The 24,667-nt window shown below is 45.3% G+C and overlaps 4 protein-coding genes across 4 annotated transcripts in view; all 4 read left to right on the forward strand.

Moving 5' to 3' along the window:
- The first annotated feature begins 562 nt into the window (after positions 1-562).
- On the forward strand, positions 563-3,379 carry LOC146252467 (GTPase IMAP family member 8-like). The gene is made up of 5 exons (XM_084679052.1): positions 563-587; positions 672-1,394; positions 1,508-2,221; positions 2,352-2,470; positions 2,690-3,379. The coding sequence occupies exons 1-5, from the start codon at positions 563-565 to the stop codon at positions 3,377-3,379; spliced, it is 2,271 nt and encodes a 756-aa protein (XP_084535178.1).
- Positions 3,380-4,497: 1,118 nt separating this feature from the next.
- LOC146252468 (acylamino-acid-releasing enzyme-like) lies at positions 4,498-12,745 on the forward strand. The gene is made up of 23 exons (XM_084679589.1): positions 4,498-4,603; positions 5,410-5,539; positions 5,892-6,018; positions 6,237-6,324; positions 6,562-6,637; positions 6,847-6,938; positions 7,034-7,108; positions 7,244-7,381; positions 7,467-7,558; positions 7,892-7,932; positions 8,085-8,206; positions 8,361-8,421; positions 8,534-8,631; positions 8,820-8,874; positions 9,060-9,148; positions 9,666-9,804; positions 9,938-10,021; positions 10,112-10,192; positions 10,545-10,633; positions 11,070-11,260; positions 11,618-11,720; positions 11,886-11,992; positions 12,108-12,745. Exons 1-23 carry the CDS (start codon positions 4,598-4,600, stop codon positions 12,211-12,213), a joined length of 2,190 nt encoding a protein of 729 aa, XP_084535715.1. The 5' UTR covers positions 4,498-4,597; the 3' UTR covers positions 12,214-12,745.
- A 1,095-nt stretch (positions 12,746-13,840) lies between these two features.
- Positions 13,841-17,256, forward strand: tlr9 (toll-like receptor 9). Its single transcript, XM_084679587.1, has 2 exons — positions 13,841-16,840; positions 17,050-17,256. Exons 1-2 carry the CDS (start codon positions 13,856-13,858, stop codon positions 17,254-17,256), a joined length of 3,192 nt encoding a protein of 1,063 aa, XP_084535713.1. The 5' UTR covers positions 13,841-13,855.
- A 3,129-nt stretch (positions 17,257-20,385) lies between these two features.
- The window catches only part of LOC146252470 (ERC protein 2-like), a 135,315-nt gene continuing 131,033 nt past the window's right edge, over positions 20,386-24,667 (forward strand). Inside the window, exons 1-3 of the mRNA XM_084679053.1 lie at positions 20,386-20,444; positions 20,790-21,669; positions 21,751-21,906. Coding sequence (XP_084535179.1) covers positions 20,386-20,444; positions 20,790-21,669; positions 21,751-21,906 — 1,095 coding nt within the window. The remainder of the gene's footprint in view (positions 20,445-20,789; positions 21,670-21,750; positions 21,907-24,667) is intronic.

The raw sequence follows: 24,667 nt of genomic DNA on the forward strand, positions 1-24,667 counted from the left end.
TGGTAAAAAGAGTAGCATAGTAAAGAGTTGTGTTCTCTCCTTATACTGCAGGAGAGACTTGAGCATGAATGTTTTTCAAATACATGTCCTTAATCTAAGGCCATAATTGTAATCCAGATTAATTATGTGTGTGTTGTGATTGTGTTTTCTCTTTACTAGACTGTCTTGTCTTACCAAACAGAATCTCCCTGTCTGAGAACCAGGAAAAAAAAACTTTTCCTGTAACCTGGCTTGATCATTAGTTAATGACTGCCAGGTATGTCTTACAGAGGGCATGTCTCTGTTTATTGCTGTTTACTGCTCTTACAAGATATATGTATTCTGCGTTGTTTTTCTATGAACTGATGTTACTTTTTAATACAATTTTAATTGAAAATGTATGTATTATGCTGTAAATATTGTAACTGAAGTGAATAACAAATGAATATAGCACCAATCTCACCAATATTTTCATTAAACACATTGCTTTTGAGATCTCTACTTACCAATAGCACCTTATGCAAATATGCAGATTACCAGTGTCTCTATGATATTTTTCAGAGAGAAAGTAGAAAAAACAAAGATGGCAACAACGGGCTCTGCCTCTGGTGAGTTGTCTGGAAACAATCAACCAACAACTAAATATATATCAGCTGAGGAATGTTTCTTTAAGTTATTTCTCTCACGCACAGGTGGGACAAACTACAAGTCAGAATTAAGGATTGTGCTAATTGGTGGAAGAGAGCTGAATGACGGTGAACAAAGTGAAAAAAACTTGGTAGGAAACCTAATCCTGAGTAGAGACTTTTTTGAGATGGGGAAAAGAACTGTCCAGAAAGTGCTGAAGACACAACAAGTGCATGGGAGGAAGCTCACAGTGGTTCACACTCCCAGCTGGCTCTGGTCCTATCCTTTGGCTTTGACCCCTCAACTGGATCAATTCGAAATCAAACGGAACCTTTACCTATGTCCACCTGGCCCTCATGCCTTCCTCCTGGTCATTCCTATTTGTTATCCATTTGATGAAATCGACGAAGCATCACTGGAAGAGCACATGAAGGTTCTTTTCAGTGACCAAGTCTGGAGACATACGATTGTAGTGTTTAGTGCAGACATTCAGTACCCAAAGAGCATGATTCAAAACCTCAGAGAACAACCTGTCCTCAAACGGCTTGTTCAGAGATGTGAAGATCGCTGCCACGTTCTTCATGTCCAGAACAAGGATGATGCCACTCAGGTTCATGTTCTGCTCGAGAAGATAGATAAGATGGTGGCAGTAAACAGAGACAGCCACTATGAGACTGAGAAAGGTGGCTTCGTTAAGTTGAAAGAAAAGAGAAGAACAATTAAAGAAGAAGCAGACAAGAGGACGACCGGGGTGCTAAAACGAAGATCCAGACTTCAGTCGCTTAAAGGTGAGCTCATCCTTTTATTTTTATTTTTTCTGAGGAATTATTATTTTATGGTTTCAATCTAATGTGGTTGAGTGTTCTTGAACCTGGAATAAATACATCCCTTTTCCTGACAGGTGAATCATATCATCAGTCCCATCTTAGGATTCTGATTTTGGGAGGACAGGGTGCTGGAAAGAGCACAACAGGAAACACAATTCTGGAGAACAATGTCTTTGAAGTTGGTGGTAGAAGAACTGTGTTCTGTAAGACAAGCCATGGTGTCATAGGAGGCCGTAATCTCACAGTGGTCGACTCACCAGGGTGGTTCTACAACAAGAGCCTAAGCAGCACTTCTGAGATGGATAAACTGGAAATACAGCGCAGCATGACTTTATGTCCTCCTGGACCCCACGCTGTCCTACTAGTGGTTCCTCTACATACAGCGTTCACTAGCGCCAACAAAGAAGCAGTGAAGGAACACATGACACTGTTCACAGAAAATGTGTGGAGTTCTACTATCGTGTTGTTCACACATGGAGACTGGCTGGGGGACATACATGTTGAGAGCTACATACAATGTGAAGGGGATCACCTCCAGGGGCTTCTTGAGCAGTGTGGGAACAGGTATCATGTTTTCAACAAGAAGAACATGGGTGATTCAACTCAGGTTACAGACCTGTTGCAGAAGATAGAGGAGATGGTGGCTGGAAACCAAGGTCACCATTATGTGCCTGACAGAAATGTTTCAGAGTCCTTACAGAAGACAGGTCGAGAGGTGGAGATAAAGGCACAGATGGCCATGCTGAAGATACACAGACAAAACATGACACTCAGGGCTCTTTATGAAGGTGAGGACGACTTTCACATGCATTTTATGTTGGTAACTTGTGAAAATTCAAACAAAAGTTGAATAACATGGAGATGAATGCCTCTTTCAGATCACTAAGAACACTGTTCTGTTACGATTCTGTCCAACAGGGGAAAATGTTCACCAGGCAGAGTTGAGGGTGATGCTGCTGGGGAAAAGCCAGACTGGAAAAAGTACTGCTGGTAATATGATACTGGGTCACAATGTGTTTGACACAATGCTTCTTAGGGTGAGTATCCAAACCACTAAGATTGAACATTGAACATTGTATTCCGTTTAAACAAACAAAACAATGTTCCTATAGACATACCTCCATTGCTGTGATTGTGAAGACAGAAACACGTTTTGCGGTGTACTGAGAGAAAAAACAATTACAGTAAAGTAAAGCAATGTTTGAGGCAATTTTTCTTGTTGATTGCTGAACAATGAACTGTCTTTTCTCTCAAAGGAATTTAATTCTCCATGCAGAACGGCACAGTACATCAGAAGAGAGAAGCATCTTGCAGGGAGGAATCTGACAGTGGTTGACTCCCCAGGTTGGGACACAAGCCAGTCCAGCGACCTTCTGAATGGTTTAAGTCTGTGTTCACCAGGACCACATGCTTTTCTCCTGGTCGTTCCAATCACAGACACTTTCTTAAAGACAGACAGGAGCCACATAGAGGCAAACATGAAGGCCCTTGGTGAGAAGGTGTGGAAACATACCTTAGTCCTGTTCACCTGGGGACATTGGCTGGGGGGCAGAGCTATTGAGGAGTATATCGAGTCTGAAGGAGAAGACCTCAAGTGGCTGGTGGAGAAATGTGGGCACAGGTATCATGTTCTGAACTGCACATACTTTAACGTCTCTGAGGTGACAGAACTGATGAAGAAGATTGAGCAGATGACCAGGAGAAACAGAGGGCACTTTCCTTTTGGGGAGACAAAAAATACATCCAAGAGAAGCTCAAGATTTGAAGGGGAGTCTGCTCTTACTCAGGAGGGATGGGAAAGGAGGGAAGAGGAGCTCATAGAGCGAATGTTGAAGGTAGTGGCGATGGAACATGACAAGTCCATTCTAACAGCTTTCAGGAGAAGGAACAGCCTCGAACACACTCCACCCAGCAGTGAGTATCATAGTACCAGTACAAACAACTGACTTCAATTTCAGTTTTTTACCATTTAACATACCCCTCAACCTTCTTTTGCAAAGTTGCACATGTCAAAACAATTAATGCAAAAATGGAATCATGAATGATTGAATCAATAGACCTACAGTGCAGTATCATGAATCAGTAATGCAGCTTGTATGGCACTGTTACATTGCAGGCTAGAAAAAAAGTTACACTAAAACAACACTACATCAAATAATGGTTCACAATTCAAAAGGTGTTTGTTTTGCCATGTAGTTGAACATTATGGAGGGCTTTATTATTGTTATGTCTCTGAATATTTTATTTTGTGTTTCAGTGAGCGGTGACTCACGCTCTGGAACTGGGAGCTCATACTGGGGCTATGGGTCTCGTGCCAAGGTATATGATTGGCTGAAAGAGAATCCCGGAACCTCAGTCTCATCTGTAGGATATGCCAGCTGTAACGAAGCAACTTTCTCTACAGGATATGACCTAATGAGTGCAGGGACCTCTTCTTCGGGATATGTCTCTCTTACTTGAAGCAAGGCAAATGAACCTTAACTCTATGAAATGAACCCATCTGCAAACAGTAAAACTGAGTAAACAATTTATCAGAACCAAAAAGTATTTGACAACCTACCAAAAGACTGACACTGCCTATGATTGTTTTCCTGTTAAGTGAAAGTCTCCTGCTTATATCGTAGTATGTAGCCTTTTTCGTGTGAAACAACTAAATAGCTTGCAGGAACCTGCCTGACTTTTTTATAATACAAACTGACCCCAAACGTTTGTCCTGATGTTGGAGGACAAACTAAACAGTCTCTGACTTCCCAACAAGAAAAGTTTAAAACCAAATTGTTCAGCTTCACCATAGAACAAACGTTTGTTGTGTTTCTTTGATCTTGTGTTTCTTCCCATTGGCAATTTGCTTATCACAATTTATGCTCATGTTTTGACTACCCGCAATATTTTGGGGGCTATTTATCGTTGTTTATGATAATTGACCTATGCACTTTTTGTAAAGCTCTCCCTTGGAAGTCGCTTTGGATCAAAGCGTCTGGTAAATGAATAACTGTAATGTAAATGTATAATTGATACCTTGCATAATAATAATAATTTAAAAAAAACATTCTAACCGGCATGCACTTCTTCAAGTCAGCCGCCTATCGGCGCTGCCAGCGCTGCATGAAGTTGATCACACCTATAAGGAAGTTGAGTGGATGAGGTAACTTGTCAACACAACAATGGAGGTATGTGTATGGGAACATGTCACATTAACTAGCACATATCTATCAATTTGTTATATAAAGTTGGTTTTAGATTGTAGTTGATATGCTACGAAAAGTAGCAGTATACAGTTAGCTGCTTTCTTGCTACGTTAGCTACTTGCTATTGGCTAACTAGAAGGATATGTTTTAATGCTAAAGTAGGCTACTAGTATAGCTTTCTCGCTAAACAGTTCAGTGGTGACACATTGGTCTGGGAACTTCCTGGTCAGCCTTGAGAGGCACACCTGTTGAAATTTGTTAGCCAACAGTGCTAGCTGCCAAGCTATGTTATATTATGTTAGTAAGCCTAGAATGACTTGTAGGGCTTGCTGGTTCCAGTAGCAAAGTTAACTATTTAGCGAGATTTAATAGCTCTTTAGTGGCGTGCTATGTACCAGCTAGAAAGCTAGCAAGGTTCTGTCATCCTTTGTTGCTAGCTTTAGGTTACTCATTATATTAAGGCAGCTAGCAACTGTGTTTGTACTACATACAACTAACCAATTTTTGCATGGCTGCACTAACGTTAACGAGTTATCACATTATCATCAACTACCTGTATGTCGTTTCCTGGTTACAGTATCTTTAGTCTACAGTATCTAGAAAGTATACTGCTCGAGTAGACATCGGATGTTTCCTTGAAACCTTTTCGAAAGCTTATAGCCTAGAAGAACTAGCTAGCTACCTAACGTAAACGTAGGGATATGTACAGATCAGTAACATTTCGTGTTGTAAGGCGGTGCACATCCTTGGTCCGTTGTGTCAGTGCTTCTGTTGTGTGTTATGGAAAGGTAATGACCAATCCGGAAGACATTTCTAAACTCTACAGAGAGTTGAGTCTCTTCCCCTCCCTGTCCCGAGCCGACGTAGGGCCCGTCATCACCTCCCAATACGGAGGAAAATACAGCAACATCTACACAGGTTTGTGTTTTGGCATCCGTCTGTGGTTTTGCGTGTTGGTATAGTGCCTGTGTTTGTGTTTCTGACCTTTTCCAATGCATGTTGTATGTTGCCCCAAATTAAAGACTAGGGTTGCCAAGACTATTCTGGTTGCCTAAATATCTGGCAGTAGTATCTGGGAAAGTGTATGTATTCAAATACACTTTTTGGAACCATAGGAAATAGATTATATAATTTTATATTGGGCTGTATATTGTATTTGGGATTACATTTTAAAAGCACATGCACACTATCGGGCCTTCAGTTCCACAGAATCACTTGCTCGTGTTTTTAGGATAGATCATCAATGGTTTGATTCCATGTCTTCCCCCAGAATGGAGTCAACGTGACCTGGAGAGGAATGAGAATGTCAAATTCTGCCGTCAGTACATTGTGTTTCATGATGATAAGTCAGTTGTGTACTCCGGCCCCTCAGGAAACTGCACGGAGACCAAAGGAGAGTATGTGGACGTTTTGTCAGTTATTTCACCAAATGTTAAGTGTCTTGACGTCACATGTCACTGGCTGTAGCCTACAGAAACAGAGTTTTGGAGTTTAGATAGTTCTATGAAACAGACATAACTAGCTTATTGCACTGCAAGTTATTTGTTGAGAATTAATTGTTTAATTTAGATTGTGTGTGTATTAAGTTTTTTTTTTCTTCTCCTATCTCTACCAGGCTGTTGAGTCAAGACTCTCCTTCTGGTGAGATGAAAGCTGTGGTTCGAGAATGCTCGGTCAAAGGAGAGGACAAACAGTTTTTGGAGGTGAGGGTGACATGGTAGCCATATTTGTGACATTGACTTGAAAGAGTTGCTTCTTTCTTATTTACATTAAACAAAACAAAAAGAGTCGTTGATCGTTCACTGTGGAAATTGTTTTTTAGCATCACAGGATCAACTCTGTTGTCAGTAATATTCTGCAGTGTGCTCTTTCTTCTCCCTTGTGTCTTTTTATGATTTAACTGGGAACTGTTAAATCCCCCCCCCCCCTCAACCCTTCAGGTCTGGAGCAAGAACATCAAGGTGAAGAGCATCAACCTGACTGCCCTGAAGAAGCATGGGAAGGTCTATGAGGATGGTGAGGCCTGTTCTGGAACGTTATTTAAATCCTCCCTTATTCTTCCCTTCCAAACTGATCACTCATCACACTGACCATGAACTTCTGGCATCAGAGCGCAGGCTGGTGACTTGTGTATTACTGGATGTCATTTTTAACTCTTAAATAATAGCAAGGGTTATCTTAGACAGTTGGAGTTGTTTTTTTGACTTTGTGTTGTTGTGTTTCAGATCAGTTTGGCTGTCTGGTGTGGTCGCACTCCGAAACCCACCTGCTGTATGTGGCTGAAAGAAAGAGACCCAAGACCGAGTCCTTCTTCCAGGTCAGGAAATATAGAAAGTCAAAAAGGCTCACAGGTCAAACACGAGTTACCAACTATTAAAACCCTGGGCTCACTGTGTCTTTGTGGGTGTACAGACAGAGCCTCCAGAGTCCAGTTCACTTGGGGATGAGGAAGACGCTATGAAAATGGAAAAGAAGGAAGTCACTAAGGTAAACAGGACATTAAACTACATATTGAACACGTACAGTACTAGTTTCAGCCTCAAGGCCACATCATGGGATGGTGTTATATCAGTATTTAGCCGTATTTGTTTCTCTACTTGTGTATGTGACTCATTCCGGCAGGGGGAGCAGTTTGCTTTCTATGAGGACTGGGGGGAGACGCTGGTCAGTAAGAGTGCTCCTGTGCTGTGTGTGCTGGACATCGAGGGCAATAATGTCTCTGTGCTGGAGGGACTTCCTGAAGACATCTCTCCTGGACAGGTATGTGTCTGTGTTGCGTTCTCACTCAATGACTATACTTAGATGGCTGGACACTAATTGCGGCATTTCTGTCCCTACCCTGCAGGCCTTCTGGGCCCCAGGGGACACTGGTGTGGTGTTTGTGGGCTGGTGGCACGAGCCTTTCAGACTTGGACTCAAGTTCTGCCCCAACAGGAGGTAAGCAATTTGTATTGCTTGTTAAAGTCAGGTGGCTGAGCGGTTAGGGAGTCGGGCTATTAATCAGAAGGTTGTTGGTTCGATTCCCGGATGTGCCAAATGACGTTGTGTCCTTGGGCAAGGTACTTAACCCTACTTGCCTCGGGGAGAATGTCCCTGTACTTACTGTAAGTCGCTCTGGATAAGAGCATCTGCTAAATGTAAATTTAAAGACTCTGGGACAGGAGATGTTGAGTGACAGTTCCCCTGGCCTGTTGGAGGACCTCTGCAAAATGTTGCAATGATGAGGTTTGATTATAATTTCATGCTCTCTACCCATGCATCACTTTGAAGGTCTTCCCTATTCTACGTGGATCTGACCGGGGGGAAATGTGGTAAGGGGTATTATGTTCTAGTATAATACTAATATTATACCTTTCAATAACCAATCCATTAGACATGTGCGTATCTCACAAGTTCACCACTTCCTCTAGGTATTTGTGTTGATTTACCTGTGTGTGTGTGTGTGTGTATTGTGGCCCTTCAGAGCAGTTGTCGTCAGGCTCCAGTGCAGTGTGCTCCCCCAGACTGAGCCCAGACCAGTGCAGGATCGTCTACCTGGAGTGTGCTGTCTACGGCCCCCACCAGCCTTGCAGCAAGCTGTGTGTGGTGAGACGCCTCCTCCACCTTTCTCTCAACTGCACCTGAGGTTATCAGTTCATCAGTGTCATGTCTGAGCTTACCAGGAACCACACCAACAGGGTTTAGTGTTCTCTACTTGAGACTGAGACCCTGGATTGACTGTGCTTTCCTGTGCCTGTAGTATGACTGGTACACCAAACAGACCTCGGTGGTGGTGGATATAGTCAAGCGACCAAGAGAGGGTAAGGAACTGTGTGTGTGTGTGTGTGTGTGTGTGTCAGCATGTCTGAACAAGTAAGTGTGAACCGATAAGTGTGTGTATGTACTCTGACGTCTGTGTGTGGGCGGGTGTAGATGGCTTTGCCGGTATCTACACGTCCAAGCTGTCCCCCTTGTGCTGGTCAGCTGACAGCCAGCGCGTCCTCCTCTCCTGCCCCCAGCGCAGCCGCAAGGTACGCACTGTCACCACGGAAACATCCTCCGTCACCACGGAAACCCACCAAAACATTGGAGCCCGTAGCTCCTTTTGGTATTGCAGAGAACTGATATTGGAACAAAGTGTCGTGTGACGTGAATATATTTGGTTTGTTTGGTTCGGCCCTGTAGCAGTTTGTGGTTGATCATGTGTCCTCACTTCCAGGAGCTGCTGTCAGTGGACACGACCACAGGGGCCGTCACCTCGCTCACGTCATCCAGTGAGTGGGTTGCACTGACGGAGTTCAGCAGTGTCTTTACCTCAACCTGCCCTTGTCCTCCAAGTCGTTTCTGGCCTTGACTGTCTTCATCTGCTTTTGCTTCTCCTCCTACTAGACAGACAGAACTCTGCTGGTTTGGTCTGCTAGCTCATTTTTTCTTGTGTGTGTCTGTGTCCTGTATATAGAGTCGGACATTGGTAGCTGGTCGCTGTTGACCATTGAGAGGAACCTCATGGTGGTCAGCTGTTCTGCTCCCAACTGCCCCCCCAACCTGGTAGGCCTCATGTTTACCTGCTAGGCCTCATGTTTACCTGCTAGGCCTCATGTTTACCTGCTAGGCATCATGTTTACCTGCTTGGCCTCATGTTTACCTGCTAGGCCTCATGTTTACCTGCTAGGCCTCATGTTTACCTGGTAGGCATCATGTTTAGGCCTCATGTTTACCTGCTAGGCCTCATGTTTACCTGCTTGGCCTCATGGTCACCTGCTAGGCCTCATGTTTACCTGGTAGGCCTCATGTTCACCTGCTAGGCCTCATGTTCACCTGCTAGGCCTCATGGTCACCTGGTAGGCCTCATGTTTACCTGGTAGGCCTAATTTTTACCTGGTAGGCCTCATGTGCTCTTCTCAGCAGAGGGAAGGGTGCTTGAACAATACGACTTACACCCTACTTGATTTATGAACGTTCAAATGTGAAGTAGACAGCATGTGTTGGTTACAGGAGCTTTGTTCCACAGTTTTCTTTTGAATTGAGCCCGTCTTGAGGCCTTGATATGGTCTCCTGTGTTTAGAGAGTGGGTTTCCTGCCACCGAGTGGTTCCAGGGAGGAAGTGACATGGGTTACTCTCGAAGAGGCTCAGACACAACCTGACATCGATTGGCAGAGCCTGAACTTCACCCCGCCCTCAGACCAAGATAACAGCCAATACCGTGAGAGCACCCTACCACTTTTGTTCTAAAGACTGGATGGCTTAAATCTCCAGTTTTCTATTTGTTGTGGGTTCAGTGTCTTAATGGGTTGAAAACAGATGGACGCTAACATAAGTTGTCCTGTCGTCTGCAGCTGGTCTGGACTTTGACGCTCTGCTGCTGAAACCAAGAGACACGAAGGAGGGTCTGAAGCTGCCTCTCATCGTCACACCTCATGGTGGGTCACCTTAGTGTGTGTGTGTGGGGCGGGGGGCATAAGTGTGTGTGTGTGTGCATGCTGAGTATTTATCATCTTTCTCTCTCACAGGGGGTCCTCACTCGGTGTTTGTGGCAGAATGGCTCCTCTCCTCCTCTGCTCTGTGTAGGATGGGCTTCGCCGTGTTGCTAGGTGAGTGGAGATCCACCATCACATCCCTTCATAGTGGAAGAACTCTTGTTTGACCTGGGTGTGGAACCCAGTCACCAGCAGCATAAGCCATAGACTAGACAAGTCTTTGTTTAAGTGGATGAGCAGGTCTCTCTCTCTCCCTTGTTCACAGTGAGGATGTCACTCAGTGGAGATAAGCTTGTTAGGGCGTCAATTCAGGAGAGCGGCAGTGTGTTAGCGTGCGCCTGTTGGCATGTGCATCTTTCTGTTGACGTGTTTTGAATGACCACCACGAGACCTCCTTACAGTAGGCAGTTTGGACAGAGCTTCACCTGTATTGACACGTGGCATGCTGGGCCTGGTGTTGTTTCAGTGAACTATCGGGGATCCATAGGCTTCGGCCAGGACAGCGTCCTCAGCCTGCCCGGCCTCGTGGGCTCTCAGGACGTCAAGGACGTCCAGGTGAGGACATGAGGGTGGGGGGGGGGGGAGACATCATTCACTGTAACCTGTCACCTGTCACCGTTTGTTTGTTTGTGTCTTTTTGTTTGACAGGTTTTTGTTTCAACTCTATCATGTGCTCTCTTATCAGTTTTGTTATGAATAGTTCCAGAATAGAGGAAATGGGAAGGGTAAAAAAGAGCAAGGCATCTGTGAATTTACCGTAACCTGTCACCATTTGGTTAAGAACAGTGTCTTTTTGTTTTACTGTTTTATTACTTTCAACTTTCTCTCACTATCATGTGCTCTCTTCTCAGTTTTAGATTCAGAATAGTTGTTGTGTTTTTTTTCCTCCACAAGATTTTTACTTTATTATGCTTTCAATCCCCCCCTCCCCATTTTCTCAATCATGAGCTCTAATTTAGTCTCACTGTTCTATTTTTCCTTTTGACACTAGTTTGCTGTTGAGAGCGTATTAGAGGACGCTACATTTGACAAGCAGAAGGTGGCGGTTTCAGGTGGTTCCCATGGCGGTTTCCTGGCATGTCATCTGATTGGCCAGTACCCAGAGTTCTACAAGGCTTGCGTTGCTCGCAACCCGGTCATCAACTTGGCCTCCATGCTTGGCAGTACTGACATCCCAGACTGGTACGCAGTTTTATTGGTATTTTCTGTAGGGTTCACAGTCACAGACACTCGTCCATTCTACATGTTTAATTTTGTAGGTTAAAGGTCGTTAACAACTGTCGTTTATAGGTCAAATCTTTTTTTTCCAAAAAGAGCATCCCAAGTACCGACCTCGTAACTTTTTAGGGGGGGTTTGGGGGCTGCTTACAGAGGTGATGTCTCCTGCTTGTCTGGAGTATTTAGCTGTACACACACAGGCTGCCAGCATCAGTGTTGTGACACATTCAGATTCTAACCCCTGCTTCCTGTAGAAGTGGTTATTTTTGTTTTTCGTTCTGTTCTTTGTGACAATGTGTGCCTCTGTATTTGTGTGAGCAGGTGCATGGTGGAGGCTGGTTATGACTACAGTCCAAACTGCCTGCCAGATCCGGCTGTCTGGAAACAGATGCTTGACAAGTCCCCTATAAAATATGTCCCTCAGGTAAGCTGGCATGGGAAAACCACATACCACATGGCTATACAATGAAGCTTCATTCCTCTCAGTGAAATCCCTCAGGAATTATTGTGCCCCGCCTGAGGGACCCACTGCGTGTGCGCTTGAATGTGTTCGTATTTGAGCTGTGTGTTTGTGCCTTCTGGGCCCCAGGTGAAGACTCCTGTGCTATTGACCCTTGGAGAGGAGGACAAACGTGTGCCAAGCAAGCAGGGCATTGAGTACTACAGAGCCCTGAAGGCACTGCAGGCCCCTGTGCGGTGAGTGGGGGGGGGGGGGGGCCTTCTGCTGTCAAGCACACCAAGTAGTTGTGTTGAAACGCTAGCTCACCTCAGCCCCTTGGGACTCACTCCTACGTGAATGGCTGTCTTTCAGGTTGCTATGGTACCCGGGGAACAACCACTCTCTCTCCAAGGTGGACGCTGAGTCGGACGGTTTCATGAACATCGCCCTGTGGATGACACAGCACCTGGGTGTGTGACGCCGTAGACGGGAGGCGGCGTGGGCGATGCTACAGCGGCTTGCGTGTGAACGCAATGCTTGCTGGTGTGAGCGCTATGAGAAAAGCGCACCTGCTTAAAACTATTAGAGGCCAAAAGGAGCACTGAGTTTGGGGGAACTGAACCTAAAGGCATTGACTTTATCTGCACTAACTCTCCAGGGACTTGCCCCTTTCATCTATTTGTTTCGTTGTCATTTGGATTGAATCACAATTCCATTAGAGAATGTAGTAATATTCTTTTAATTTTGTCAAAACCAAAACAGTCAAACATATTTTGGTGAGGTTTGTAGTTTCATTAAAATTATTATTTCTTGCACGGGCTTCTGTAGGGGTACCACTACTCAGAATGAAATATGTTATCTCTTTCAAAATAGCCTTAAAGTCTGATCTATACATGATTTGATTGTGGGGACATACACTATTGAAGAGATATTGTATTAATGAAGATGTACTGTGTTGGGTAAGGACATTAAAACCATCATTCATATTTAAATAAAAAAGTTAACCATAATTTTGTATCTTTGTTATTGTACTCTCTTATTGTACTCTCCTATTGAACATTTTCTTTCTTAGTTTGTATTTTCAGCCTGTCATTTGAAGGAGGACAAATTTTTCTGACTGACAGGGTTTATGCCTCTGTCATTTGTCAATGAGGTGTTAAATCACGCGTCTCAATGGAAATTGAGAATTTAATGTATGAAGTTAGGAGCCACTAGTACCCAATAAATGTTATTTCTAGATAATCTCAGTTCGAATACTGTTTTTCTCTACTTTGTCTTACAGGTTGCAGTTAGATAGGGCTTTAGGATAGTCAAGATCGTGTTTAAAAGGTTCAATCCCTCCTTCTGATTAGATATGAGCTCATTTTGTTAACACATGACAGGTTACCACAGACTCTCACTTCTCAATAGGCAAACTAAACCATTGGATGTTATGTATAGTAGATCAGAACAACCGAGGGACGGTTCTGTTCCAAACACTTCATACACGGTGGATGTTCAAATATCTACAACCAATTTCCGATATTTGCAAGTCAAAGCATAAAAAAGGGTCATACGTGTTGTTGATGATTATTCCAAAACAATTATGGTAAGTGTTTTGTTCATTTCTCTTTTCTACTGAAGGTAAACACTTTCATGTATTTTAGTTTACATACAGTTAAAACTGTTACAGTAGTTAATGTTTTGCAAAATCTGTTCATTTATATAGATCATACATAGTTCATCTGGGCACTTTGTATTTCACATCAAAATCAATTCAAGTGGATGTTTTAGCATGTGACCTTTTTTGGCCACTGGAAATCAATATGTACTGTATAGGGAACCATGAATTTACCTGGAAAGATATGTATTGTATTTATTTGCCAGTTACCCTATCTTTTTAACTTGACTAAGGGCATTTTCTCTTTTTCTCCCTTTCCCCCGCAAACATTAAGTTGAAATGTGATTTATGGTTTAGTGCATTATGTGCTTGGAGGGACATTTGGACAGCATGTAATTTGTTTTGAAAACAACTGTCCTCTCAACTTGCACCACTAGCTTCTACTGTGGTACTACAGCCCTAAATGCCTTCATTGAAATTCTACTGCCATCGTTAATGTTTACTTCTGTCGTTACAGGTTATGGATTATGTGCACCTACTTTGTCTATGTCAGCTTTTACCTGTGTTTGGAAGCATAGATCTCAGGTTCTTCCCCTGCGACAATGAAGTGAACAGCACACATGTAGACTGCTCCCAGAGAAAGCTCACTAAAATCCCATGGATCCAGTCTCCCTTTGTTACATTATTGAATTTGAGTCATACCAAGATCCAGAAGGTGCGGGGAGTATCTTTCTCTGGTGTTCCAAATCTACAGGAGTTGGACCTCAGATGGAACTGCCTCCCTGGTAGTCTACGGGATCTGGGGAGCCCGTTATGTCAGATGGATATCAACAAGGATGCTTTCAGAGGCCTTAAGAAGCTCAGAATACTGTATTTGTCAGGGAACAGCCTTTCTTCCCTCCCCTGGCTGCCCACTAGCTTGGAAGTTCTGGATCTGGAATATAATCACTTCTTTAACATAAGTGAACCTCTTGGTACTCCAAGGCTTAAGAAGCTGTTTCTTGGCAAGAACTGTCACTATCTCAACCCTTGCAACCAGTCGTTCCACATCAATGAGAACGTTTTCAATGAGCTTAGTAACCTGATCAAACTTAATCTTGGCTTTAACAATATCACATCCATCCCTTTGGGGCTGCCTCTCTCACTCAGAAAACTGGATCTGAGGGAGAACAAGATCTCCGAGGTAGGCGAAGAGGCATTTGTTGGGATGACAAAACTTCAGTCCCTTAACTTGGAGTGGAACTGCCAACGATGTGACCATGCAGCCCAGCCCTGTTTCCCTTGCCTTAATAACAACTCCTTAAAGCTACACAGAAACTCTTTAAAAATCAATAACAGCTCACTCACGTTTCTCAGCCTAAGAGGAAACTCTCTGCGTACATTTCCGGAGGGCCTCTTCAGCTCTTTGAGACAATTAAAAAGGCTTGATATCTCTGACAACTTCTTGTCTCGTGCCATACGTAATGGCACCTTCTTTCAAGAGCTGGGTCAATTGACCTGGCTAAGTCTCATTTACAACTATGAACCAAAGAAGACATTTCCTAACCTGGTGCTCTCAAACTATCTGAGCCAAATCACAGACTTAAACTATCTTCTCCTTAGTGGGAATTTTTTCCTAAAACTCTCCAGCAAAAGCCTTGCAATTCTTTCAAAGCTACGTCACCTTCAGACCCTAGAGCTGCGAATGAACTTCATAAAGTCCTCCGACCTAAGTGCTCTTGGACAGTTACCATCCCTGAGAAAGGTAGACCTCTCCCAGAACCTTTTGAACTTCCTTCCAAAGTGTACCAACAACTCCATGTATCAGTTGCCTCAGATGTCTGTGAATCAAAATGGCTACACCAGGGTGGATGATCTGAATCCACCTCCCATGATCTGGGAGAGGCGTGAGCCATGGGCTCCTCCAAGTCCAACAGCCTTCGCCGCCATGACAACACCAGGCGTGACAGAGATGTCAAAGGAAGATTTCTCTCAGATCCAAACTATTTGGGATTTCAGGATACAATTCTGCAATCAAAGCTTGACTTTTGACCTTTCTCAAAATATCATTACCTCAATAAAGGGTGACATATTTAAGGGAATTGAGAGGGCTGTTTGTTTGGACCTCTCCTACAACTATATGAGTCAGGCTTTAAATGGAAAGCAGTTCATACATTTGGACAACCTTGTGTACCTCAACATGGCTCACAACAGGATTGACTTTTATTATGAAAATGCCTTCCAGGAGTTGAATGCCACATTGAAGGCACTAGACCTAAGCAACAACGAGTTTCACTTCCTGATGAGGGGCATGGGCCACCGCTTCGGCTTTATAAATAACCTTCCCAGTTTAGAAGTGCTAAGTCTGGATGACAATGACATTGGGATGCGAATAGATAAAGCTCTAAACAGCACTTCCCTTAAGTACCTCTACTTTGCCGGGAACCATCTTAACATCATGTGGAACTCAGGAGACAACTACCTTGAGTTTTTCAAATATCTCACCAACTTAGTGTATCTAGACATCTCCAGAAACCAGCTGAGGTCCCTTTCACAAAAGGTTATTTGTAATCTGCCTAAAAGTCTCAGAGCACTGAGACTGAGCGATAACCTTTTGAACTATTTCCCATGGGAGAACATCACAGTACTCAGCCAGTTACAACACATCAATATCAGTAAAAACCGTCTCTCCAGCTTGCCTAATGTAGTCATACCTTTTAGATCGAACTTTACTGTCTTAGATTTGAGCTACAACTGGATTAGCAAGCTTCCAGAAAAATTCTTCCAAAAAATGGAGGGCTTGCGCTATCTCTACCTAAACAACAATCAACTCAAAATACTTAAACATCAGATCTTGCCTGCCCTCATGAGAAAAGGTAGCAGCCTCCAAACACTGACTCTGCATGGGAATCCATTTGCTTGCTCATGTGACACAGCCTGGTTTGCAGACTTCCTGCGGGCTTGTCCGGTGCACATCCCTCGCCTCACGACACACGTGCAATGCGAGTTCCCAGAGTCCCTGCAGGGTACCAGCTTGCTGACCATGGACCCACGCTCCTGCCCGGAGATTTTCGGAAGGGTGTCCTTCCTCTCCACCTCCTTCCTAGTTTTGGTACTCACTGCTCTGCCCCTCTTGAAGCACCTCTATGGCTGGGATCTCTGGTACTGCTTTCAGTTGTTGTGGGCAGGACACAAAGGCTACTCGCAACTACCAGGCAGTGATTACGACGACCCCTATGATGCGTTTGTGGTGTTTGACACTGAGAACCAATCGGTGAGGGACTGGGTCTACAATGAGTTGACCGTCCACCTAGAGAATGGAGGTCGCAGGAGGTTCCGTCTCTGCCTGGAAGAAAGGGACTGGCTTCCTGGCTTGTCCTGCATAGAGAACCTCCATAATGCAGTGTACAGCAGCGCAAAAACTGTGTTCGTCCTCACAAGCGATGGGACTGGGAGCAGTGCGAACGTTAGTGGCATGATCCGCCAGGCGTTCTTCATGGTTCAGCAGAGGCTGCTGGATGAGAAGGTCAGTAAGATCTCATGTATTTCCTATTAGTACACATTTTTCCTGTCATACGTTATGTTTGCACCTCCCTGCCAAAGTAAATTCCTTGTTTGTGCAAACATTCATGGCGAATAAAATCCCTTCTGATCTGATTCTGATGTTTGTAGTGTTCTGCAATTGTATTGTCTGTTAGGGGATTAACCCATTTCATGTATTTTTCTGTCTTAAAGGTGGATGTGGCAGTGCTGGTTCTTCTGGATGAGGTGTTTCCTAAAATGAAATATCTGCAGCTGAGGAAAAGGCTGTGCAGAAAGTCAGTGCTGTCCTGGCCCAGAAACCCACGAGCCCAGCCCTTATTCTGGAACAGTATGAGAGCAGCACTCTCATCAGACAACCTGCAATCCTATGACACCAATATGAGTGAGAGTTTCATGTAGTAAACGTAATGTATTTAATTGCATTTTTTTTTAATCAAAAGGTTGTTTTCTTTCTTTAGGTATTCATTTGTTTTCCCAGTTGTGTGAAATAAAATATATGGAAATGACAAAAAACACTTAAAACTTTCTTCAAAGCATTGACTTTTCAATCTCGTTTCTCCCATGTCTACTACTCAACAAAGAGGAAATGAAACGCAAATATTACGTCATTGTGCCTGGTTCTGCTGGATGTAATAACTACTATTCATTAGTATAGTAACGCCAAAAACAGCAACACAGCTGCATCGACGGTGAATGACTGATCAGTTCCGCATTATGCAACAGAGCGTGTTTGGGGCTACACACAGAGTGCGAATTATGCAATGACAATTGGGGGGGTTACGATTGCAGGTAAGAACCATATATCGTATATATATATATATATATATATATATATATATATACCAAGTCTTAATTAGGGGGGTCAAACCCCCCAATCCCCCCCGTAATTCGAACCCTGCCAACACACATTCCATTCATTGTGTTGGTGTCAGGTGGATGGTAAGAGGGGGGCTGGTGGAATGATCTCTTAACTCTCACAACTTTTTCCTTTGGGTGTGGAAGCTCAGTTCATATTGAAACAAAGCACGAAACATGACTGGAGGGGCTCTACGTTTAATAATGTGTTATGTCTACAATCTGTTTGTGTGTCGTTGGTGCACGAAGAATGCGGTTGGCTTTGAATGGCCAACGTGCCTAGAACTTGCGGTACTGGTCTGTCGTTCCAGAGCTGTCTAATAGCCTAATGTACAGTATGCGCGCACATCTCTAACCATCGCGGTCCCTTTAATTGTCTCCGCTGCCGCCGTACCGATGGTGGGTGAGCGAGCTGGCAAGCGAGTGCGCGCGCCTGAGGCCTGACAGTGGGACAAGTCACGAGAATGATGAGACTATGGATCTTGCCCGGGACACGAGCTGGACTCTACAGTGATGGAGAATGGCCTGTCCGGTAAGTGAAGGACTGGAGGTTTTACAAACATCGGTACACATCACATTGATTAATTTTTCCAGCACTTTCTTTGCTTTTTTAACGTGAACTATACCAGTTTGTATTGTGGCGGCTTAATTCTTATGTAATGTAGAAATACATGTAGTACACATTAGAGTCAGACTAATCCCCCCAGCCGTGGTTGTAGAGTTGTTTGGTCCGGCGGTCTGTCGTAGGAAGGGTAGCATAGGCTACTGTTGCCCACATAATGTATTTACGTACAATCAGCTTTTACACCTGTCTCAACTATCTTATACATAAGAAACCTGTAGCGCAGTGTCTGAGATCAAGTGAACAACAGTTAGTTGCTATCTGTTGTATTAGGAAAACCTGCTTTTTGGTTGGAGAAAGTGATTGTCCATTAGTTCCAATTAGTTTTACTTTTAGTTAGAATTCAGAACATGTTCTTTAGAATCACGAGGCAGTAATTTTCATCCATTCCTTTAAAAAAACGGTTTGCTAAGACACATGGCAAAGCCCCGCGTTAACATGTGGAACTGTATGCGTCTCATGGAATTGTAGCCTACTTTAAGGGAGAGGCCACTATTCAGGAAATATTGCTGCTCCGACTGACCATTTTATCATTGTAATTTATAGGCCGAGTTCTTGTCAAATGTGATTCAACACGGGTTGTAGCCAATATGCTAACCTGTTAGCGCTTTTGTGTGAATGTTTAAAATGCAGAGATAGTACATTCATATTTTACTGTACTTCATAGCACTTACTTAGCATAGGACTTGAGATGTTCAGGTTTTAGATGAAAACATAATACACGGCTTAATTTTGGGTGGAATACTGCAAGATAATATAATTCATTGTCACTCATACTCTGATGGACAAGGGATTGACAGTTCATGTGATGGACATACCCTAAACCAATCGTCCAGCCGTGGCACCGGGTTGTGACTCAAACGTCCAATCCTCTTAGATATGAGGAGGGATTAAGGAATGGATTTGCATCCGCTTTTGCAGTCCCCGTGGGCTGATTGTATTCGGGTTATACAGTGTTTTGAATGGACAAGCCAGGTCTCCATTGTCAGGGAGATTTCTCGCCGAATTTTAAATAATTATTTCATTTAATCACAACATCTTCATGTGTTGGGTATCTTGTTGCAGTTGTTGAGTGGGCCCACTCTCACCTCGTTCACACGCTTTCTCCCCTCACCGCTCACCTTGGCTTGCAAATCAGAGACTGACAAATCAGAGACTGGCACATTACGCACATTACGCTCAGATTTCCAATTCAAATTTCCAAGTTTCTATTCGTAATGCAATGGGGGGTGGTGGTGATAAATCTTGCCTAGGGTGCCAAAAGTGCTGGGATCGCTATTGTGTGTGGTAACTTATCGAAGTTCAGTTTGGTCGGAGCATCGATTTAGCAATGCGATCTTGACGCTAAATTGTTGGTACGCTGTCCATGGTTCTGAAATATTCTCCTAGTTTCTCTGTCTCGCCCCCCCCCCCCCTCGTCTGTGCCCTGTACTTTGGCTGACAGAAGGCAAAGACATTAGAGGGCAGAAGTACACCCCTATCACTCTACCACCCACGGTAAAAACCTGAAGTCTACATTACCAGTCTCACAGCATTCATTTATCTATCAACATACGCCTTCTTTCGGTCCACAGCTGTCGCCAACATCAGTGTTAGAAAATACATTGGTACTTTTACTATTACCACTATGCTTGTTATAGGGCTTATAGGAGTGGTCATATTACTTCCTATATTGGCCTGTTAGTGAGTTTATATGACAGTGAATTCCACAGGGGTTGAGAATCAGGCAGATCTGTTGTTGCAGGGTACGTGTCCAGACATGGGCGTGAGCTCCCATCCTGCCTGTCTCACAGCGCTGGTCTCAGAGGATGGTCTTGACTGTGCTGGTGTGGTATTGACTTGTCCTTGTTTCTGACCCCCCTTCCCTTATCTTGCTCACTCTCTCTTAGTGCTCTGTTTGCTTCTGCCTCAACTTGTACCCCCAACCCCAGCCTCTGTCTCAGCCTCTGTCTCTGCTACTGTCTCTGAAACACTCAGATGTTCTCAAAGTTCACCTTCTCTTCCTGTCTCCTGCTTTGTCCTGCTTGAACAGGTATTTTCACCATGTCCTCATGCAGCAACAGGATGCCCAGATTGTCCATCTGCCCGTGGGAGAGCCCAGAACCTGGCAGTAACTGTTACCATCTAAACTTAGAACCGACCAAGACCCACACTGCAACTCTGACACATCCACCTCGCAGTGGCTGACGTCAAACGCTGACTCAAGACCAGGCTCCATCACAGGCTCCATCACCCTCTTCGTCCCTTCATTCTCATCGCCGAAAGAGACCTAACAGCACAACCAGGCATAGAGGAGAACTTTAAGTACGGCACACTGAAAGCCAAACAAGATGGCGGTTTCTAGGAACTCTTCTTCTCCTGGCCTACAGGGCGTTATTTTGCTGACGCACCTTTCGGAGGGGAAATGAATCTGATTCTCTGTTTGTAACGATCTTTTATCTGTTTTCCTGTCCAGTCATGTATGGCTGACGCGCCCCAGCGCGGACAGTCAGGCCTGCTCTCAGAACAAGATGCACAGTGGATCCAGAGGCTCCGGACATGAGGGCAGCTCTTCACGGTCACCACGGTTACCCAGGTCCTCCAAGCAGGGTCCTCGCAAACTGGGAGGGGCCAGCGGGTCGGCGTCAAAGACAGGTGTGGAAGCTGGGACAGTGGTGGGATCGAGATCAGGGCTCGCACCCGGTTCTGTGTCGGGGCTTGCGCCTGGGTCAGTGTCAGGGTCAAGAGCAGGGCTTAGTTCAGGGTCGGGGACTGGGTCAGGGAAGGGGTCAGGGAATGGGTCAGGGAAGGGGTCAGGGAATGGGTCAGGGAAGGGGTCAGGGAATGGGTCACGATCTAGGACAGGGACATGGTCGGGATCAGGGGAGAGACCAGGGTCAGGCTCCAAATCGGGTACCACCGATGCAGGTGGTAAAACCATGTCTATGGAGAACGTCCAGTCCCTGAGCGCTGCCTACACCTCCTCTGGACCCGTGTACCTGAGTGACCGCGACGGTCTGGGGTCATCGGGGGGTTACCCCAAAGGAACCATGACCCTAGGCCGCAACACCACCCGCAACACCAGCCGGACCTCCTACGCAGACCGGACCACTGCCATGGGCAGCAGCCCCAACATCACCTCCACCTCCTTGGGCCCGGCCCACTCCCCAGACGCCTACGGGGAACAGCACACCCAGCATCTCCAGACGGGGGGGCCTTCGGGGCTGCCGCGGCAGGCTGGCCGAGGTGCATCGGGCCTGGGCTCGGCCGTGGGCGGAGAAGGGTTGTCACTGGACCTCCAGGATCAGCTCAGGGAGCTGCAGAGAGAGAACGAGCTGCTGCGGAGAGGGGGGGAGGTGAGGGATGGGAGGGAGGTGAGAGATGGGAGGGAGGTGAGGGATGGGAGGGAGGTCAGGGATGGGAGGGAGGTGAGGGAGGTCAGGGAGGGGAGGAATGGGAGGATGGGCTCCTCTATCAACAGTGTGAACTTCTGGAGCCCAGAGGTGAAGAGAGACAGGGGGATGAGGAAGGAGGAGGGCGGACGCACCTCCATACTGAAGGAGCAGTACAGGACCAACCCGGATGAGACCCAGGTGAGTCCACCAGTGTGTATGTGTTCTCTGTGAACCCCTTATGTCACCACAACCACAACCATAGCACAGAGCAAGACAGCTATGTGCTGTTGGCAGACACACACAAGCACGCAACAAACACTCAATTCTTGACACACTTCCATGGTTGTTAAATACTCCTGTCAGTGGTGTAGACATAGGGCCCACAGAAGCCTTGAGCCCTCAGGTTGTGCAGTATAGTGCTGTTCTTAATAAAGTTACCATTAATACACATTCCTTTGAGTGCTTTGTCTGAATCACTTCTGCCTTCGTACTTTGTAATCCCCCTCAAGGTTGTCAGTGAATTCATACAGTTCTGATGCGTGCCCGAGTACAGGGCTGCTAATACTAAGTGACTTGGCGTAGAAAGGGAACAAAGACAAGCTTCAATCATGCTCAGCTACTGGAGGCTAGTCCTCGCTTTGTCTCTCTGGGGTTGTTTGAGGTGCATCTCTGTCTGTCTCGGTCTCTGCCTCTATCTTTGTTTCTGTCTCTGCTTCTATCTGTGTCTCTGCCTCTGTCTGCCTCTGTCTGCCTCTGTCTTTAAAGGTAATTCTGCCTGTCTCTGCCTCTGTTTCTGCCTCTGCCTCTATCTGCTTCTGCCTTTAAAGGTACTTCTGTCTCTGCATCTGCATCTGTCTCTGTCTCTGTCTCTGCCTCTGCCTCGGTGTCTGTCTTTGCCTCTATCTGCTTCTTCCTTTTAAAGGTACTTTTGCCTCTGTCTCTGCCTCTGTGTCTGCCTCGTGCTCCTCTGCCCCTTAGTCCCTTTGTATCTGTCTTGGTTTCAGTCTCTGTCTCTCCCTTTCACACAAACACAGTGTCTTCGTTCTGAGTGGGGGTCAGAGACAGCATATGGTACAGGGGGGTCGTTAGCCCTCGGAATAGGTGATGGCTCTGTCATTGGCTCTGCCCCGCCAACTTTGTTTATGTCGTTTGAATGAGTACATGAGTCCAATATGGATCATACATACATATCTTAGGTTAGTCAAATGAATAACTTGATACATACAGACATAAATACAAACCTTACTAAGGAATCAATGTAATTATTTTATCTGAATAGTTTACTGCTTAGTTGGGTTAGTTAATGCTGTCCTGGGATGGATGAATGAGAAGTTGGTCAAATTTCACACTTGCAATGAGCTGATGCAATGAGCTTTGCAAATGAAAAAAGACATGTAAAACAGCAAAACTAAAACGTAGCATGCAATAAGTGCTTAACGTTAAGAGGATGATGGTGTTAGACACTAGGGGAGAGTCAGAATGGTTACATATGGAGGGTACCGGGTGTGTTCTGTGGGACATTGCTGTCTTTTCTAAATACATACAGTACTGCTCTGGTGATTATAGGGGCTAGAATCATTAACTCCTACGCATGTATGCATGTGCACACTCACACACACACACACACACACACACTCACACACACACACACACACACACACCCCTCCATCCTCCCACTGGAGGATCATTCAGCCGTGATCATCAATAACCACAGCTCAGATCTGATTATTGATCGCTCCACATGTTCTGTCCTGTCTGTTTCTCCACATGTGATCATTTATCTCTTTTCATCCCATCTTCTTTCTCCTTCGTCCTGTTCCCATCCCATAACATGTCACACGTTCGCACAGTGCATTTGCTCCCCTCTCCACACCCTTTCATTCTCCCTCCTCTATCTCTTTAGGTATCCTCTATTGTTTCACCTCCTCCTTTCACCTCCTTCTCTGCCTGCCCTTCCTGGGCCGAGGGGGGGGGGGAGAGGGTTCTGGCAGTAGATGACACATTCTGCCACATTAGCATAACAATGTCACCTTTTCCTTCATCGACCAAGTCTTGGCCTCCGGTCTGTTTTTGGCCTTAACCATCTGCTCGTCTGTGTGGTCAATCTGTGTGTGTGTGTGAGTGTGTGTGTTATGCGTGTTTGCGGTTTGACCCGCGCGTGTGAGACGGGAAGGAACGAAGAGACGAGCACAGACAGAAAGCGCGCCAGACGCCCGCACGCGACACGACGCGTCATGCTTTCCGTGTCTGTGCGTGCCTCCTCGCTCTCACAGGAGTGCCTCCCCCCTCGTCCTCGTCTGGCCTCATTAAACATTCGCTGTTTTGCCGGTTGAATCTATTATGGATTTCAAACATCACCTCCTACCTTTCGACACGTCCTGTCCTTGGCGCCCCGGGCTGTCTCGCCAGCTCTTCAGCTGTGCAGTCAGAGGGACATTGGAGGTGGTGGCACAGATGGACGACCTGTTGAGATGTCCTCCAGTCATGCTTTGTTTGCTGTGTTTGTGCGTCTGTTTTCGCTCGTGTCTACTGGCGTTGAAGCTTTGGGGCTTGGGGTACAACTGGGTAAACCTGGGTTTCAGAGCTTGTGTCCAGGAACAGGTTTGGACTGTTCTGATTGGGTCGCCGTCTCCATGGTTTATTAGTGGTGTGTCATTTCAAGTCCTAAACGAGCTCAAACGAAGAAAAGGTCTTACGAGGTCACTGCAAGCTATTTCCCACACAGCTGTGCAAAATATTAAAGCTGTCATGGCCAAAACTAGTAGTTTTACATAGAGGACATAAGAGGATCATGCATGATAGGATTAAAAGCAGCTTTACATTATCTATACTGTGTCTGGACCAGGACTGGTGAGGCTAACATCTATGTTCAGGTGCAGGCACCTGCTGGAGGCAGCCACCTAGTGGAGATGTATTGGTACTGAACAATTGGTCAACAATCAACATTCTTCCAAATCAC

The sequence above is a fragment of the Hypomesus nipponensis genome, chromosome 18 (assembly GCF_054491055.1).
Source record: "Hypomesus nipponensis isolate SF chromosome 18, ASM5449105v1, whole genome shotgun sequence".
Taxonomy (NCBI): Eukaryota; Metazoa; Chordata; class Actinopteri; order Osmeriformes; family Osmeridae; genus Hypomesus; species Hypomesus nipponensis.